The sequence below is a fragment of the Oncorhynchus kisutch genome, linkage group LG10 (assembly GCF_002021735.2).
Source record: "Oncorhynchus kisutch isolate 150728-3 linkage group LG10, Okis_V2, whole genome shotgun sequence".
Classification (NCBI taxonomy): Eukaryota; Metazoa; Chordata; class Actinopteri; order Salmoniformes; family Salmonidae; genus Oncorhynchus; species Oncorhynchus kisutch.
This window is the reverse complement of record NC_034183.2, coordinates 50,959,356-50,976,287: the sequence shown is the minus strand read 5'-3', so window position 1 is coordinate 50,976,287 and position 16,932 is coordinate 50,959,356. Positions and strand designations below refer to the sequence as shown.

General features: G+C 40.3%; 2 protein-coding genes across 3 annotated transcripts; both read left to right on the top strand.

The window, feature by feature from the left end:
- Nucleotides 1-1,978: 1,978 nt before the first annotated feature.
- On the top strand, nt 1,979-8,468 carry LOC109898336 (homeobox protein Hox-B9a). The gene is made up of 2 exons (XM_020493279.2): nt 1,979-2,608; nt 5,850-8,468. Exons 1-2 carry the CDS (start codon nt 2,095-2,097, stop codon nt 6,083-6,085), a joined length of 750 nt encoding a protein of 249 aa, XP_020348868.2. The 5' UTR covers nt 1,979-2,094; the 3' UTR covers nt 6,086-8,468.
- Nucleotides 8,469-14,058: 5,590 nt separating this feature from the next.
- LOC109898334 (homeobox protein Hox-B8a-like) lies at nt 14,059-16,759 on the top strand. 2 transcript variants are annotated; one of them, XM_031833893.1, is made up of 2 exons: nt 14,059-14,936; nt 15,659-16,759. In XM_031833893.1, exons 1-2 carry the CDS (start codon nt 14,513-14,515, stop codon nt 15,973-15,975), a joined length of 741 nt encoding a protein of 246 aa, XP_031689753.1. In that variant the 5' UTR covers nt 14,059-14,512; the 3' UTR covers nt 15,976-16,759. The 2 variants fall into 2 exon arrangements, with proteins under 2 accessions (XP_031689753.1, XP_031689754.1); XM_031833894.1 differs by having other exon boundaries at nt 14,062-14,936; nt 15,662-16,759.
- Nucleotides 16,760-16,932: the final 173 nt, after the last annotated feature.

Genomic DNA, 16,932 nt, shown 5'->3' with positions numbered 1-16,932 from the left:
AGCTGTTGTAAGAGCATCAGCACCTTTCAAATCAAGCATTTACTGTCAACAAAGGACGATACAAATAAATTAGGCCTACTTGGAGATGGGGTTGGTAACATAATCATAGTTGACATGAGTTTCCTAATATCCTAATCACTTAAGGAATTAGACTGAGCCCATTATATAGTGGTATTTACCAACTAATATTATTCACATAAGACAGGAGAGCAACAAAATATAATCTCCAAGCTTTGGAGAGGCTAGTTATTGTAACTCTTGGCAATATTAAGTTTCTTATTGAAAAGTGGAAGCCATTGTAGTGGGAAGAAATATCCGATGATGAATTACAAGTATAGATACATGTGTTTGTTTCATGGTTTGTTTTAAGTTGATTTAACAATGATGTGTTATCAATCCCTTATTATTGTAACTTTTAGGCCTATCTCCTTACCAATGATTACATTTTGTTACGATAGTTACGATACAATAGTCTGCAACATGTAATTAAACGTTGCTTTTTACATAAAAAAACAAACATTTCGTGCGGTTTGCAGATAATGTTTTCAATGTTTACTACTCCAGTGTATCTAATTAAGTTGTTAGCACTTTGCACGGCGGGTATTGGGTGGAGTTCATTAAATTATCAACGCAACATTCAAGCCAGTAGAAGGCTACACGCAATGTTATATAGTGAAAAACATTCAAATCACCTTACAGATTAATCTCATCTACCCAATTCCCTTTCGCATGTTATCGTGCTTTGGAATTAGCCTATATATTTGTTTAACATAACAGCTGCTAGGCTATTTAGTGCTCAATAACTCTGCAGATATATTCGAGTGCAAAACACAGCGCAAAGTTTTATCCGCCGTAGGTAATCCTATGTCGATGTTCTTTTTCCACTTGATATGAGTTGTTCTGAAGTTGAAATGCATTAGTTGCTAGCACGAGAGCCAGTGGGAGGCAGAGAGAGCATTGAAGGCCGAGGCCAAAGCTTTGACCCGCTTGAATGTGACAAGTCATGCACAATACCTGGAAAGCTGCCAGAAATAAATATGAACTGTCTCCAAACCGTTAACTTATGAGTCTTCTTCACTTCCCCCTGTATCAGTAAAATGGTTATCATCCTCTGGGTTTTAGAATATCCTGGTGTACTCTCACTTCTGCGGTGTTTACTTTTTGTGTCTGAGTGTGAAGTGAACGTTTTTGTCAGTGGCAGGAATGCTACAGCAGAGTCGTTTACGGTCCCCGCCACAGGCGATATATCAAGTCTATAAAAATCAAAGCTGCCTGATGTAGTATTTTATTATAGTATTAAACGACCAAAAAAGTTCAAGTAGTTCCTTCCATAAAGACAGGGGATTGGCACGCAGTAGTGTTTAATGCGCTCGTTAAGAAAAATTACTCTTAATCTTCCAATAAAGCATGAACATAGACATTTCCTACACCAGAGGAAACTCAGACGCAAGTTTAAAGAAAACAAACCAATAAAGGTCTAAAAACCTGAAGATTTCAAACATAAAGCGTTATCCGTGATAGACATCTAGAGGCGAACGTGATAGAGAAATAATGGCGCCATAATAGTATTCCGATGTTAGTTTGATTCTGATGATGTATTGGACATTCATACACGTAATATATTGGATAAGGCTTATTGTATTCAATGGCCTTGTTCCATGAGACGCGTGCATGTTTATCAGTTTGATAAAGAAAATAATGTGGTCGCTTATTTTGTCGTCCATTGTTTCCAATATGCATATATAATGTCGTTGGAATGCATGATTCAACTGGATATTTCTACGACAGCCTACAGATACCCACATATATATGGATGCACTCACATTTAGCATATTGCATAAACAAGACAATTTATTTAGAGAGGAAAATATGTACAGTGCTAGGAGAGGTGCAGCCCCTTGGCGGATTGATTTACGCCCCATTGACGCTTTATCAGGCTCGTGAAAAAAGTCTGACCAATCATTTCGCTCCGAGCGCACAGCCCCAGCAACCTAGCTCTACTTTGTTCGTAGGCTAGTAGAAGGCTAGTAAAAAAAAGACTTCTGTCCTACATGTTTTCAATTCAATGAACCGTGAATTGTATAATGTCCGAGAATGTCAATTTCTGGAACGCTGAGCAACTATTATGTGGACTCTATAATAAGTCACGAGAGCGAAGATCCGACTTCAGTCAGGTTTTCCAATGTACAGTATTCCAACTCCAGGCAACCGGGGGGACATGGCGAGCATCCCGAATTCCCCTCTTGTAGCTTCCAGCCTAAACCTCCAGTTTTTAGCTCGTCCTGGAGCCCGTTCAGCCCCCATGCCTCCAATGGCTTACCAGCGGTTTACCATCCATACATCCCGACTCAGCCCGTGCCTTCCACGGACACCCGATACATACGCACTTGGCTCGACTGCGCTCCGCGCTCGGAGTCCCTCCCCGGGCAGGGGCAGGTCAAGATGGAGCCGCTACTGGGACACCTCGGGGAACCCCCCAAAATCGGTGGACACGAGTACATTTTGGAATCCTCTTCGGCAAGAGAGATGAATTCCAGCCAGGGCTCCGGATTCGAGGACAATAAGGATATCTGTGAAGGTAGCGAAGACAAAGACGGGCCAGATCAAAGTAAGTTATAAAACGAGGAAGTGAACAGTAAAGCTTTTAATGCTGTCATAAAACAGGAACAAAGAGATAGCGAGCCATAGAGGCTCACTACCAAATCTGGTCCGTAGTGTGCGTGTAATGTACTATGTATGTTTACGTTAGAAATATTATCATACATTTATACATACATTAGGTCAAGGTATGGATGGTGCTCTGTTTTGGAGCTTGCGACATTTCACGTGCGCGGTTTTCTGTGCTGTCCTGCCTTAGTTTTGGGGACCAACTGGTATTGAATATAATTTTACTGCAGTATGTTTTGGCACACAGTCTCTGAGAACAGGTTATCTGCCCTCAGTTGCACTTTAGTGCAGTTCATATTGTCAGCAGCTTGTTTTATTCCTGTAATAACTGAACAGCACCTCAAGAAAGACGTCCCTCTATTGAACTATGTGCCAAGAGCCTCTCCAGTGCAAAATTAGGGTTTACCAGGGCAAGGCCCTCTTAACTCTTGTCAATATTTTAGTGTAAATATCCCCTCTAAGGGAAAACGAGCCTTTGTTTCATTCACGTCTGATGACAGTAGTCTATTTATAGACATGTAATGCCATTTAGAAGGTGGAGTGTGGGGGATTGGGCTATATGTTCGTTTCTGCAATAATTATTATTTCGGCAAAGAAACCGCATTGACGACATTTTCTGGAAATACAGTTTGATTGATGCCTTTAGGGCTGTTGAGTAGGCAAGAGTATCTTTTTAACACCAGAAAATAAATCTGAAATATTTTCCAAGTGAGACTCACAGTTGGTTTTTTTTACAAGCAGACTCATCTGTCTGAGCTAAATGACATTATGTGGAGGATGTTGGTCACTGCACTCTCAGTTGACTCGCTTTTCTAGCCATGCCTATGGTTGCCTTGACAGAATAAAATTAATTTTCTCTCCTTTACCAACACGGCCTCATAAGATCAGGCTGGCTATTAATCAGGCCTGAAGCCAGGCAGGAGTGGAAACCTATATATTTGTGTTGCTTCGCACAGCTCAGTCTTGTTGAAATAGGCTGTGGGTGCTCGCCCGGTAACGTTTTGGTGCGCCGGGAAACTGAGAAATATATCATACATATGATGCCTAACCTAGATTGGATGGGTCAAGGTTCTGACAGATGGTCATTTTCTAGTAGCATGGACTGGCGGTGGAGACCAACGTTGATTTTAATCCACGAAATGGGTTCACGCACTACGTGAACTCTCTAATGGATGGTGCGCAACAGAATTCCCCTTTGTGTTGCCCTGGGCGGCATTCCAGAATAAACTACCGGCAAAGGCAACGAAGTTGGAAATTACACGTCCCTCTTTGTGCTAGCAACGGCTTGTGAGTGAAAAAAAGTGATTTCCACTGAAGTTTATTAAGTTATAAGACCAGCCAACATCACTATTAATTATTGTATGTTGGCTCCCTGGGACAGTTAGGGAAAAACATATAAAATACGATGCAATCTTAATGTAGAGAAATGCAATAACGAATATATCTAGGCATATACGAACGGTCAATTTCTCAGACTATTAAGGCAAAATTGCAAAGAGACATGATGGTATAATAACGGTCTGTAGCCATTATGTGTTTCCATCCCAACATTCGTCACAAAACAGACCATGATCATCCAACGACAATACCCTCTTAAACGTGCATTGTTGCAGATCATGTCTCGGAGCTCATAAGTATTTAGATGGCACATCTCTATCTCCGAGGTGTCTGCCGGCAACGGATAGCTTTACAGGGTTATCAATCATCCCCGAGGGATTATTTCCTTTCATGATAACAATAGGATTGCGTCATAAGATTTAGGACATTGGAGACAGTTGATGTGGTATGAAAGTGCGTGTCTAGGGGCATGGGCCGATTGGATTTCTCTACGTTGGTTACATGTATGTAGCCTAAGAGAAATGGCCATGAGTTTCAATGAGCCCAGATTTTTTTCATCTGTAGAAATGCCCGGATCCATTGGCCAAAGCTATGACCTTTCACATAGCCGTCCGCGTTATGGGATAGCACTGGATGGTTTGTCATGCAGTGACAGGAAAAGCCCCGACTTTGCACGGGATGAATGACACTAGGTGATTATGTACTTGGAGAATGCGAAGCACCACTTTGCGTGTCACAAAGCCCACTTCTACCTCCAGTGCCTCGGAACAGGCATTTGTGTCCACTTGCAGATGCAAGTCGATCCAATGCCATGCGTGGGATATTTATATCCCCACGGCCTTTTGAGTAATCAAGGTATTCTCAGTTTAAGCTTTTCAAGGCCGTTTGAATGCCATGGTAGCCCAACATGCAGGCTCTACACAGTGATGTTATACCAAAAGCAACTGTGAGGAAATGTAGATGGGCCTACATGCAAATACATAGCATGCATTCCCGAGAAAGCCACCAGAGAGGAAAGGCGTCTCCACGGAGACAGCAAGAATTATTTCCCCTGGAACATTTCCCATAAAAAGGAGATAATCCACTTTCCAAAGCAACCGCATTTCAGGGGGACTGCATTTTTGTTTGGGTTAGGCTCTGTTGCTCACTATAGGTCTCTCATAGTTCCAATGCTTTTGGCTCTGTTGGGGGAGGTTAGCTTCTCCTCATAACCATGCTGCGCTTTCTTCACTAATTGCATTCGGCTGAGGCCTGCTAACCAAGCTGAAGGGTGGAGTGCATTGCCATGATTGGAGGTTCTGTCAAAAAAAAAAAAGGAGAATCGTAGTTTACGAGATAACATCACGTCCAAGTGTTCCACCCATTTAGAGTGTACTTCTCACAAACATGGTGATTTTCAAGGTCTAGTGGGGTGAAGGACACGAGTACTTTTTCCATTACCTTTGTGTTTCCCATTTATGACATTGCTATGGTAACATGAAAAGACACCTTATGGTCCAGGAAGTACTTTCATGGTAAACATGTACAGTGAAGGAACTGCCTGTCCTCTAAACCCATTTACAATACCAACCAAGGTCACCTTCGGCCTGAGGGGCGGTGAGGAACTACTTTCCTCTCTCCTCTACTCCATTACATTACCGAACACGGTTCCATTTGGAGCAATATGAGCCTTGGCTTTTGATATCACTTTAAACTCAATTATATAACGCATGGGCATGGAAATATTGTTATTACGCACGCATGTTTGTATTTAGCTATGTTATGAGACTTGCTAGTCTAGGGCCTATTCTGGTCTGTGTTTGTTAGCCCTTTACTAAAGGTGTCTGTCTGACTTTCCCTTGTAGATGACCCCTCTGCCAACTGGTTGCATGCCCGGTCTTCCCGGAAGAAGCGGTGCCCTTACACGAAATACCAAACCCTCGAGCTCGAGAAAGAGTTCCTCTTCAACATGTACCTCACCCGGGACAGAAGGCACGAGGTAGCGCGCTCCCTGAACTTGACCGAGAGACAAGTCAAAATATGGTTCCAAAACCGACGGATGAAAATGAAGAAAATGAATAAGGACCAACCCAAGGATTAAGAAAAAAGGGGAGTGCTAATTAAAAACACCACCATCACAAAGAGTCTGCTTTCTCGTTACTTTTCCCTTAAATAGGCATACATGGACTGTAATGGTTAAAGTGGGGGTGCAGGAAGTTTGTTTTTATTATTTTCCATATCGATGTGAAATACACTCTGACATTATAGAAGCGCAGACCAATAGAGAAAACCCTTATGGTCCGTTGTAGCTCAGTTGGTACAGCATGGCGCTTGTGACGCCAGGGTAGATGGTTTGTTTCCCGGGATCACCTGTACATAAAATGTATGCACGCATGACTGTAAGTCGCTTTGGATAAAAGCGTCTGCTAAATGGCATATATTATACTATAGAGTAGAAAGGAGGGTGGATTCACGCGGCTCTTTCTCAAGCACTACTTTGATCACTTATTTATTGCTTTACGCATGACACCAACGCTCATCAGGAGAGGCATGGAGGTGCCTAAACGTCGGTTTCATGCGGTCATTAATACATAAGAGATACGGTTGTAGTCAAAGGGTGTGTGCAACCTGCATTTATTCTTATCTTTTAGTTTTTTTCGCTCCATTCCTCTGTTCAACTCCATAGATGCGTCTTACGTAATGATGGTGCTGATCTTTCACGAAAAATACATTATTTTATTTTCCGAGCAACAGTTCCCCAATTCAGTTCCCCAATGATGTTATATTTTAACTCGATTAATAACCTAGTGTGGCGTCAAATCCCCCAGAGCCTCTTTGACTGGGTCGCATTTACCAAAATATCAGGGTTCCAGGTATTTGTTGTAATCCCTTTAAATACTAACTCAACAGGTATATGCACACTCTTATATGTATCTCTTTTTTCTACATAATAATTTTACATTCAAGTTCCTTGTACGTAAAAAGTGCGTAATAACCTAATAAGGGTTTCATATGGAAAGGTCTATGACAGGGCTCTCCAACCCTGTTCCTGGAGAGCTTCTCTCCTGTAGGTTTTCACTCCAACCCCAGTTGTAACTAACCTGATTCAGCTTATCAACCAGACATATATTAGAATCAAGTACGCTAGATTAGGTTTGGAGTGAAAAGCTACAGGACAGTAGCTTTCCAGGAACAGAGTTGGAGAACCCTGGTCTACGGGGTATATATCCGTTAATATTTCCTTGAGACCAATGTTACTATTTCGTTGTGTAATTGCTTTAAAAAAAGTATTTTAGACTACTTGACGTGGAAATTAATCAGGAATACGTGTTTTCGGGTAGATAGCGCGACATGGTATATTTCATTGAAGTATCTATCATATGCAACAATGTTAGATCACATGCTAGATGGAACCTTGTTCGCGACTGGGATTAATCCTAGTTTTATATAGTTTGGTCTGCCAATATAAGGTCAATAGATCCAATGGCCTTGAGCCTACTTGCTTTGATCTAATGACTGTGCAGTCTAACAGTGGGACGTTTTTGAACATTTACGTGGAAATAAAAGGGCCTACAATAACCCGCCCTTTTACGCGCTCTCTCATTTTGATATTTGCCATAAAAAGATGTACTCCCATGCGCTTAAATACAGGATATAACATATGTCGAAGAAAAACAAGCCTACATTGTCTAAGAATAAAATGTTTACATTGTTAGCGCATGCCTAATATCATAATGAAATGTAATTTATTTCTTTATGTTTGTGTGTTTTGGAAATGAAAATCTATCTGAAGAAAATGCGCCATGCTATAGCAGTTTTTGGATGATAAGATTTCTAATTAATTGTAAATAGGCCTAGGTGAATAACCTCGATTGTTTTAATTGGAATGAGTTGAATATGTTCAAAATTGGTGTTTTGGGAAATGACATTGGAGTTGAATGAGCAGACGTCGTTTTTCCAGTTTTAGATATTGTTTACATGTTCTTGTCCAGAATGTATTGAGCATTAACTGATTTAACCGTGTTGTCAATACAATAAGGAATGATGTAATTATTTGGTGCACATGTATGTTTGTTTGTTTGTTTGTGTGAGTACTTACAAACATACTGGGAAACTCTTATGATGCATTTTCAGTGAGATATGAAATGGGTGGCGTTTCTGGAGTCACGAGCATGGCTGTCCTTCATTCTGAATATTAAGGAGCTAGACCCCATTGTGTCTCCATGCGCTCGAGCCTCGCATATCCACGGCAGCTTTCATTGCAGAGGCCTTCAGGTCATCTCAGTTGAACTCTTAGTTTTTAATAACAACAACGCTGTAAGGACCGACTCCAGAAACTACTAACCCCCTGTCAGTCTTTTTTTTTTATATCACATGAATCTCTTGTGTCCCTCATGTAAATTGTATCCAGTCCTGTGTTGTTTATCTGTGAGATAGCACTGCTGATGCTGGATTCGTATTAAAAAAAATAGTTTACATTAGAACAACGTCTCTGCACTTTTTACTGCTGTTGATAACTTCATGGAATTGATATGAGATTAAAATGAAAATAAAGCAGTTGTATTTATGACAGCCAATTCATTTTGGACAGTGGGAACGTCTCAAGAGCGGGCGCATATAGGGCGCATATGCGCCTTCTCTGCGTGTGAGTGACGACAAAACAAGTTGGAGGCTTTTCATATTTCCAACTTCACTTCATCTTTTAGGAGGAGCATGTGTTCGAAATATGTCTCGTGCGCAGGAGCATTTGTCTTGAATTGTACTTCAAGGAACGGTGTCAATTTGGCCAAGTATGCACATGGTTCCCTGAAGAAGATAGCCCGAGACCCTAATATTCATTAAGATGACTCTATGGCAATATTTCTTTTGACGTTTTCATTTAATACGTTTATGACAATAAAAGTTTGGGTTATGTGTATTTAAAATGTCCCACTCTGTGTAGAACCTGAGAAGGCGATAGAGAAGGACGTGGAATGAAACCAATCTGCTGTGCTGTACTGTGCGTGGAAAATACCATTCATGGGGCCTGTGGCACATGACTAGTGAGGTAGGTTAAGATTCTATGGCCCATGTTCGCTTTTTTCCAAAGATGAACGCAAAGAAAACTGTATGATTTTTTAATGGGTCTTTCCAAAAATGGCACGCCCAGCAAATGCTCACTCCTTTGCATAATGAGTCCATATATTATATTTAATTTTTTTCCATATTTTGGTACAATGTGGTGCATAATGGTACAATTCATACCCTATATCCTACTGTAACATCCCATAATAAACAATTATGCTAATGTTTCATCGATTTATTTTTCAGAAATGGAAAATAACAACATGGGCGTGGAACTCTGGAGACTGAATATAGGCAACATGAGGTTGAATGTACAATAACATTGTTGGGTTTTATTCTCTGAATCCCTGCAGCCTATAGTAATTAAAATATGTCTTGAAGTTCGGGCCAACCAGAACTACTGGCTTGCAGATGTGCAACTGAGTTATTGAAGTTTTTTGCGTCGCCAAGCATATGTGAATAAAATGCCTATTTCTTGTTAAGTAGGCTAGGGGGTCAGTATTGGTTATTATGGCTCTGTACCACCCAATCCTTGGGCTGTTATGGTATTTTTCAGGAGGAAACAAACAACTAAAACAATGTGGGCTTTCGTTTGGGGAAGAGGAGATGGGAAAGCCGACTCATAAAAGAGAGAAAGAAAATTCAATGCGGTGTGCCGCAATAAAATAATATGACCGCAATAAAACTTAATAGGGTATACCTTTCTGAAGGTTAAGAACTAAACGGCTGTAAAGCAAACACGGGGAGAAGGAAAAGTTTCAAGTCCTCCTTAATAACTGTTTCGAGGTGTCGTGTGGTAGGCCTAATCCACGTTCCCAGACCGGGGATTTACGTTGTTCCTTTGCGATTTTGTCGTTTATTGTTCGCTGCGTTTGTTGTTTTCGGATTCCACTAGGAGTGGGGGGCTTGCGTGGCGAGGTCTGGACTTCCAGATGAACCGCCGGAGTCCAGTGTTCCCGAAGCCTCCCTTTGTTTCATATCCGAGCGCATCCTGGCCGCTCTATAGCAGTGCCATAAAACGCTACAAAAAGATTCTGGCGAGACGTCTGATAGGGGAACCTTAATCTGTTAACAACCTCGCCCCCAGGCTGGCCATTTTGTGGCAGAACCTTCGATTGTTAGGTCATGGAATAGGTTATAATAGGTGGTCAGAGTGCATCTCTTTCTTTTAAAAACTCATGTTTTCCCATGGTCTCATTTTCAGTTTGCAATTCTGTTGTAGTATGCTGGGATTTTGCATTTATTCATTGAGTAAAAAGACAAACTCCTAGACAGAGTAAATTCAATTTATCATGGCAATTTTATCAAACACCAGTTTATCATACCAAATCTGAATTTACAATAAACATTGCAACCTATTTTTGACAATCATTACCACTCTTGTCAGTACTTGCTACCACTATGAGGCACACAATTAGGGTACTACTACGACCCTTTTCAGAAGAAATGACCATAATTAACGGCTACAATTAGGCACCCTAACAGTAACCAGAGATGAACGAATAGTAATTAGCGAAATGTATATTATACTGCCTCTAAGTTGTTTTGACATTTAAACCTCTGCAAGCTACACTTCTCAAATATGTGCATAGTCATTGAGTGTCTATTCACATTGTTTTATTTTTGTGATCAAGTTTTATTATTTTGGGGGGGTTATCAGGACAAAAACAAAAAACACAAGCCAACAGAAATTACACAAATACACACTTACACCCCCCCCCCCCCCCCCCACAGGACCTGCTTACGTAACTACATATATTAGAATAATTCCTTTACACTACCAAGTGTTGTAGTCCATAAGTTAATATTCCCTAATGTTGCACCATGTAGTCCAGAGATCATATGAGTAACTGTGCCAGGAGCACTCTGGGTGCAGAGCAAACGGACAGGGGTTGAGTTTATGTTCTCCTGGAAAGCTCTTTTGGAGTCGCATAACTCAAATGGGCAAAATGAATAAATAGCTTTTGACTTCTAAATCTCTGCAAGCTAGAATTCTCAAATATGTGCACAGAAAATTAATGTTTCTACTCATTTTAGTTGATTATGTTTTTCCATCAACTTTGGCAAAAGTTACGTAAATGATAATTTCCTAACATGAGCTTGACTCCCAAGTTCTTAAAATAAATCTTCGGATCATTCTTATTTTCGTTTGAACCATGCACGAGAGAGGTCGTCGAATAGGGTTGAAGCACAATTTTCCCTCGTGTTAACACGTCATTCGTTTTTAGAAATAATTAAAAACCTCACTTGCCATATGATTACAAAGTTTCATAAATATTTTCGTGTTTTTTAATAAAATAAAAAACCATTATTCAGGTTATTCATTTTACATGATTCATCTCAAATCATATGTTTAATTTGTTGTCTGCATATAATCAAACACAATAAGGTATGCCTTCTATTTGGTAGGCAGCTGTTAGAGTAACAACTTAAATGAAACAAATATGTATTATATTCTTTCCAACAATATGTAGGCCCATGTACGCAGCTAATTATTATTACAAAAATACGTTTTTAGGCTACATATAGAAATTACTCGATTGATAATATGTTATCAATTAAATAGGCCTAGACAACGACACATTTTTTTGCAATATTAATTGAACTAGACGGCATAAGGACTAACATGTCTTCAGAAGAGGAACAGAAGAGGAACAGGTCTTGTGGCCAATATATTTTCTTATTTCGAAATAAGGCCTATACTTTCACGGTTTAGTTGCGAAATACTGTCATTATATGTTGGTTTATGTGTGGTGTTTCTAGAATTATGAACTGGTATCAACTTGAAATCCCTGCGTCACACCTAAAAACGGCCTCTTGGTGGCGATGTTGGTCCACGAAAGAAAGCCTCCACTGTGTTGTCTGCCTATCCGGAAGTCCTTAGAAAACTCAGACAGTCCACTTTACACCACCTAAACTTGGGCGCAGAGAACCTCTTGCTTTACTTAAGATATTTTGAAGGGCGACAAGAAGATTAATATAGGCCTATATGTTTCTCCCGTATTAGGGTAAGATTTCAATTTAGGGCTATATATTTGAATAGTCAAACAGAAGCATATTGACTGACAATGATTTGGCAATTTGTTTGCTTCTTCAGAAATGCTATTAGCCTGCAAATAAAGCACACATATAGAGGGCACAGCTCTTCTGAGAGGATTATATAGCCTACTAATCTGTAATAATTGATCTTCTGTTGGTTTAAAGTTGTTGTCCATGACTTTGGGAATAATTACTCAAATCAACTGAATGTTTTGAAGGTTTTTATGATTTATTGTTATTCGATTGCAATATGTTTAACTTTGTAGTACAACTATTATATTCATTGTTCGGATCGAAAAACGCTGTTCATAACTTAGGTTTTTTACAATGTAACGAAATATGGAAATAAGTGACTCTTGCTGTAAACCGTCATACTAGAAGTAAAATGTCGCTAAATTGGGTAACACTCTACATTGGTAACGCTTTTAGCGCTGTGAAAGTTTGACTTTGCATTAGAACTCCCTGATATGTAAAGGACAACAGTTAATTCAGTGTAGCTAATTCGAAAGTTTGTTATAATTCCAATAGATAGCTAATTTATTTGGGTTTAGAACCTTTATTAAAATTGCAGTACACTCCTTAACGTCATGAATGCACAAGCTAAGAAGTATGAAAAAAATGGCAGACAAATTGTCCTACTGTAAGTTGGACATTCACATGTCATATGTTTTAAAGTTTTCCAAAAAACACGGTTAATAATGTGTTTTTAAAAATTGCAACTGTTACATTTGACAGTAGCCTAGCAGGGCTAATGCTTGCGTACGCACACTGGGAATAAAATAATGCACGCAAAATTGACATTTTCTCACTTAATTTCAACAATCTTGAACATATAGGCCTATATCTTACATAATATCGGACAACTGCATAAAACAAGAATAACAAAGAGTTATAATTCGTTTGGGTCCTATACTACAATGAAAGTCATACATTGGCCAATAAAACCTAACTAAGACGTTATCATAATCTTAATTATCTAGGCTAGTTGTCCTAATATTATAATTCTGAATAAATGCTTGGCGACACTCCTCCTGGCTTCATTTTGTAAATGCAAACTACGCTCAGCCTATTTCTCAAACCAATCACGTATAGATAGGCCTATATTATCTTTAAAACGTATTTTAGTCCCAATCCTAACAATAGTTTCGTTTTTATGAGGTCATTAACGAACACAACCTTCCCTCAAGTTATCCCCTCATTAAGTTATTCCAGAAAATACGTCTAGGGGTTAAAATATCAGCTTCTATAATGACAGTCCGTATGGAAAACACAACTGAAATGACAATTAAATACTTGAATATTTCTGTATCGGTGAAATTGCTCCAAGTGAAGCATTTATGGCTTTGGTCGTGGAACCTCATAAAATCTTAACAGCTTTTTTGATGCTAGGTGTAAACAACAAACAGCCTCAGCGTTTATTGCATTTTATAGTTTGTTAAACCATTTACAACCACTTTCTCCATTATACCACGAGTGTCGCTCCTTTCAGACATCTTCACATCTTTATGAATATCATATTTATTAAAATACTATAATCAAAATGTTAAATCTGACTACCTCGTTTGTTCTCAACAAGCCTCAGACGCTGGTGCCGGGGCTTAGACAAGTTGTTTTAGAACTGCAATTACATTTATAGGACTTGTTAAAACTGATACCAATTACATCGTGTACTTTCACAATTTGCAAGGGCGACTCTGACATTTTCGAAAAAGAGGATCCCACCTCATTATAATTTTGAAATGAATGAGTAGGCTATATGTGCATCCGTTTAGGTTGACTATTAGCTAGGCTAATGCTAAAAATCCATCTCCAAGAGAGGTTTTTAGAGTGGGTAAGTTGTGGTGGGTGGGGGGGCGCTCTCTATTTGATCTGATGCAAAGCGGCAGATTTCTCATTAACTTACCCGCTTGAATATATTAATGCGCATATTCTCCCCTCCTCTCTCCCTCGACCCCCCTCTCTTCCCCCTAGTCCATTGCTCCCTCTCCCTTTCTCTTTTTCTCTCTTTTTCATTCTCTCACTCCTTCCATATCAGAAGCCCGCAGAGTAGAGCAGTGTCCGTGTGGGATGCGAGAAGCCAATGAGATGAGGACCCGATAATAGATGCAAATTATCGTGAAAAGACACCGCAAAATATGAAACAACTCATTTGCAGCGGAGTAAATCACAGAAAACTGTTTGTAAACTGGCACCTCATACCAGAATTGTGATGCAGGAGCACTTCATTGGAGACGATTTTATGGAATCGGCATGATTGTGGCTTCGGCTTTTTAGATTGGGTGTTTTGAAATACAACATTAGTCCATATATTGCGAACCAGCTTGGGTTCTTTCTTTTTTTCACCCAATAACTCTTCAATTGCCTTCCTCTCGAGCGCTTGAGTCTTTATAATCACAAACAACAACAAAACCAACAACAACAAAAGATGAGTTCATATTTTGTCAACTCTCTCTTCTCCAAATACAAGAGCGGAGACTCTTTACGTCCCAATTATTACGAGTGCGGGTTCGCGCAGGACCTTGGGAGTAGACCCACAGTAGTGTATGGACCAGGCTCTGGAGCAACTTTCCAACATCCCCCTCAAATCCAGGAATTTTACCACCACGGAGCGTCCACGCTCTCCAGTGCCCCTTACCAACAGAGTCCCTGCGCCGTAACATGCCATGGAGAGCCGGGCAACTTCTACGGGTACGACGCTCTCCAGAGGCAAACCCTTTTTGGACCCCAGGACCCAGATTTGGTCCAGTACAACGACTGCAAGCTAGCCGCTGGTGGTATCGGGGATGAGACGGAGAGCACGGAACAGAGCCCCTCTCCAACGCAGTTATTCCCGTGGATGAGACCGCAATGTAAGTCCGAGCTAAAAACTGAAACACTGCGTGTGGGTATGCATGAATAGCGGGAAAGGGGTAGAATATTAAACCTCAAACCATTCGCAATTAGGGCCGAGGTGCGTTTCCTGTGTTCAAAAGGAGAGACAAAGTGCTTTTATGGTTTTATGGTGTCCAAAACTTTACAGTTTAATGACCCCGCCATATACAAGAGAGAGGGGTATAGAGAAGAGAGCAAATCTTTTCTCTACATGTGCGAGCTGGCCCGCAGCTGATTCTCTTACTTCTCACCCAGGTTAAAGTTTTACTACCCCCTTTTACGACTTAAAGTGGTCTCTGGGATTATTTCGCTACAAGGTGGCCATTTCCCACAGGTTAGGCGCTTTATGGCTTCACCCAATGCGTTGAGTAGCCTATGTGTGGCCGTCAGACATGATTTGCTTTGGATTTTATTGAATATCCTATGAATGTGTGGACATTGAACATCCAATCATTTGAATTGCATTGCAATGCTGATAAATCACTTGGAAGTCAATCTAGGTTTAAGTAACCTCGGATATATATATAAAAAAATGAGTGGATTATATAATTGATAGCTTCAGTCTGTAGGCCTAGACAATAATAATTGCTTATGGGGATATTAGGGATGGAGATAAGGGGATTGCATTTGTGAAATTGTATAGGCTATTCGTTATGGTTATTTGTATGTTTTCCTCAAACATGTCCTCTCATTTTGTCAGTAGCTGCCGGACGGAGGCGAGGCCGACAGACCTACAGCCGTTACCAGACACTGGAGCTGGAGAAAGAGTTCCTATTCAACCCCTACCTGACCCGCAAGCGGCGAATAGAGGTATCGCACGCCCTGGGACTGACCGAGAGACAGGTCAAAATCTGGTTTCAGAACAGGAGGATGAAATGGAAAAAGGAAAACAACAAGGACAAGTTCCCCAGCAGTAAGACAGAGCAGGAAGAGATCGAGCAGGAGAAACGACAGAAGGAGCAGGGCACGGGGACACACTCGTCCGGGGAAGACTGCGACAAAGCCAAGCAAATGTAAGCTATAGGGAGACTGGGGGGGTTCGAAATCAGCACCGCGGAAAAGGCAGCGAGGAAAGTGGGGCCAGCATGTGGTTTTGTCTCGGAACATGGCAGTCTTTGGCTAGTCGTTCCAGGTTTGATTCATTCGAAGGGAAAGTCTCCTGACGGTGACAAAGGACAGGACCATTCACATTGTGTTTGTTGGGAGACAAAACGAAACATTTGAACGGGAAATGAAGCATTTGTACTTTTTATCTGATGTTGGAAATTATTATTGTGTTAAAAATAGAGTCCTTTCATTGTGGAACAATTATCGTGAGAAAAAAAAAACATTTATAATGTTAGAATTTTGTCATTAACAATTATCTCGGCAGCTGTATAGTTTTTAAGTTAAATGGTGCACTTTTTACTGTTCTCACTTCTATGTTATGACGACGTGGCGAATAATGAATTCCAACAACATGAAACTGCCTATTTATGCTGTATAGGCTTTCCTATTTTTACACTTGTCCTTCCTTAGTTCGTTTTGATTGATGGTATTTTGTTGTCTTCCTTATTTGGGTAAGCATGCGCACAGTGCAAAAATGGAGAAGAAAAAAAATGAATAAAAATGCAATGGAAATAAAAAAGGATGTCATGTGACCCCTCGTTTTAACAGAATGTGTACTGTAGGCTACTCGTGAATTAGTTTATGGGGACTTGATGATATGCTTTATTGTTCTTCATCACTTTGTTCTATTGTCTAAATCTGGAAGCAGCGGAAGACAGAGGACACAATAAAGTTTACAAGCGAGAATCTGTGACATCATTGCCGCTTCATTTCCTCTCAAGGTGTGAATCCCAATAGTGCCCGTCACCACACAGACTGACTCAACCAATTAGTAATCTTACCCAAAGTACACAAGTGCATTAAAACCTTCACCAAACCAATGAGTATTTATGGCTACTGGGTGTACACTTCTAACAATGTAGGGAT

Coding starts and splice junctions, on each gene's coding strand:
- LOC109898334 (XM_031833893.1), top strand. CDS start 14,513: ATGAGTTCATATTTTGTCAACTCTCTCTTCTCCAAATACAAGAGCGGA. Junction 14,937..15,658: donor CCCGTGGATGAGACCGCAAT/GTAAGTCCGAGC, acceptor TCATTTTGTCAG/TAGCTGCCGGACGGAGGCGA.
- LOC109898336 (XM_020493279.2), top strand. CDS start 2,095: ATGTCAATTTCTGGAACGCTGAGCAACTATTATGTGGACTCTATAATA. Junction 2,609..5,849: donor CAAAGACGGGCCAGATCAAA/GTAAGTTATAAA, acceptor TTTCCCTTGTAG/ATGACCCCTCTGCCAACTGG.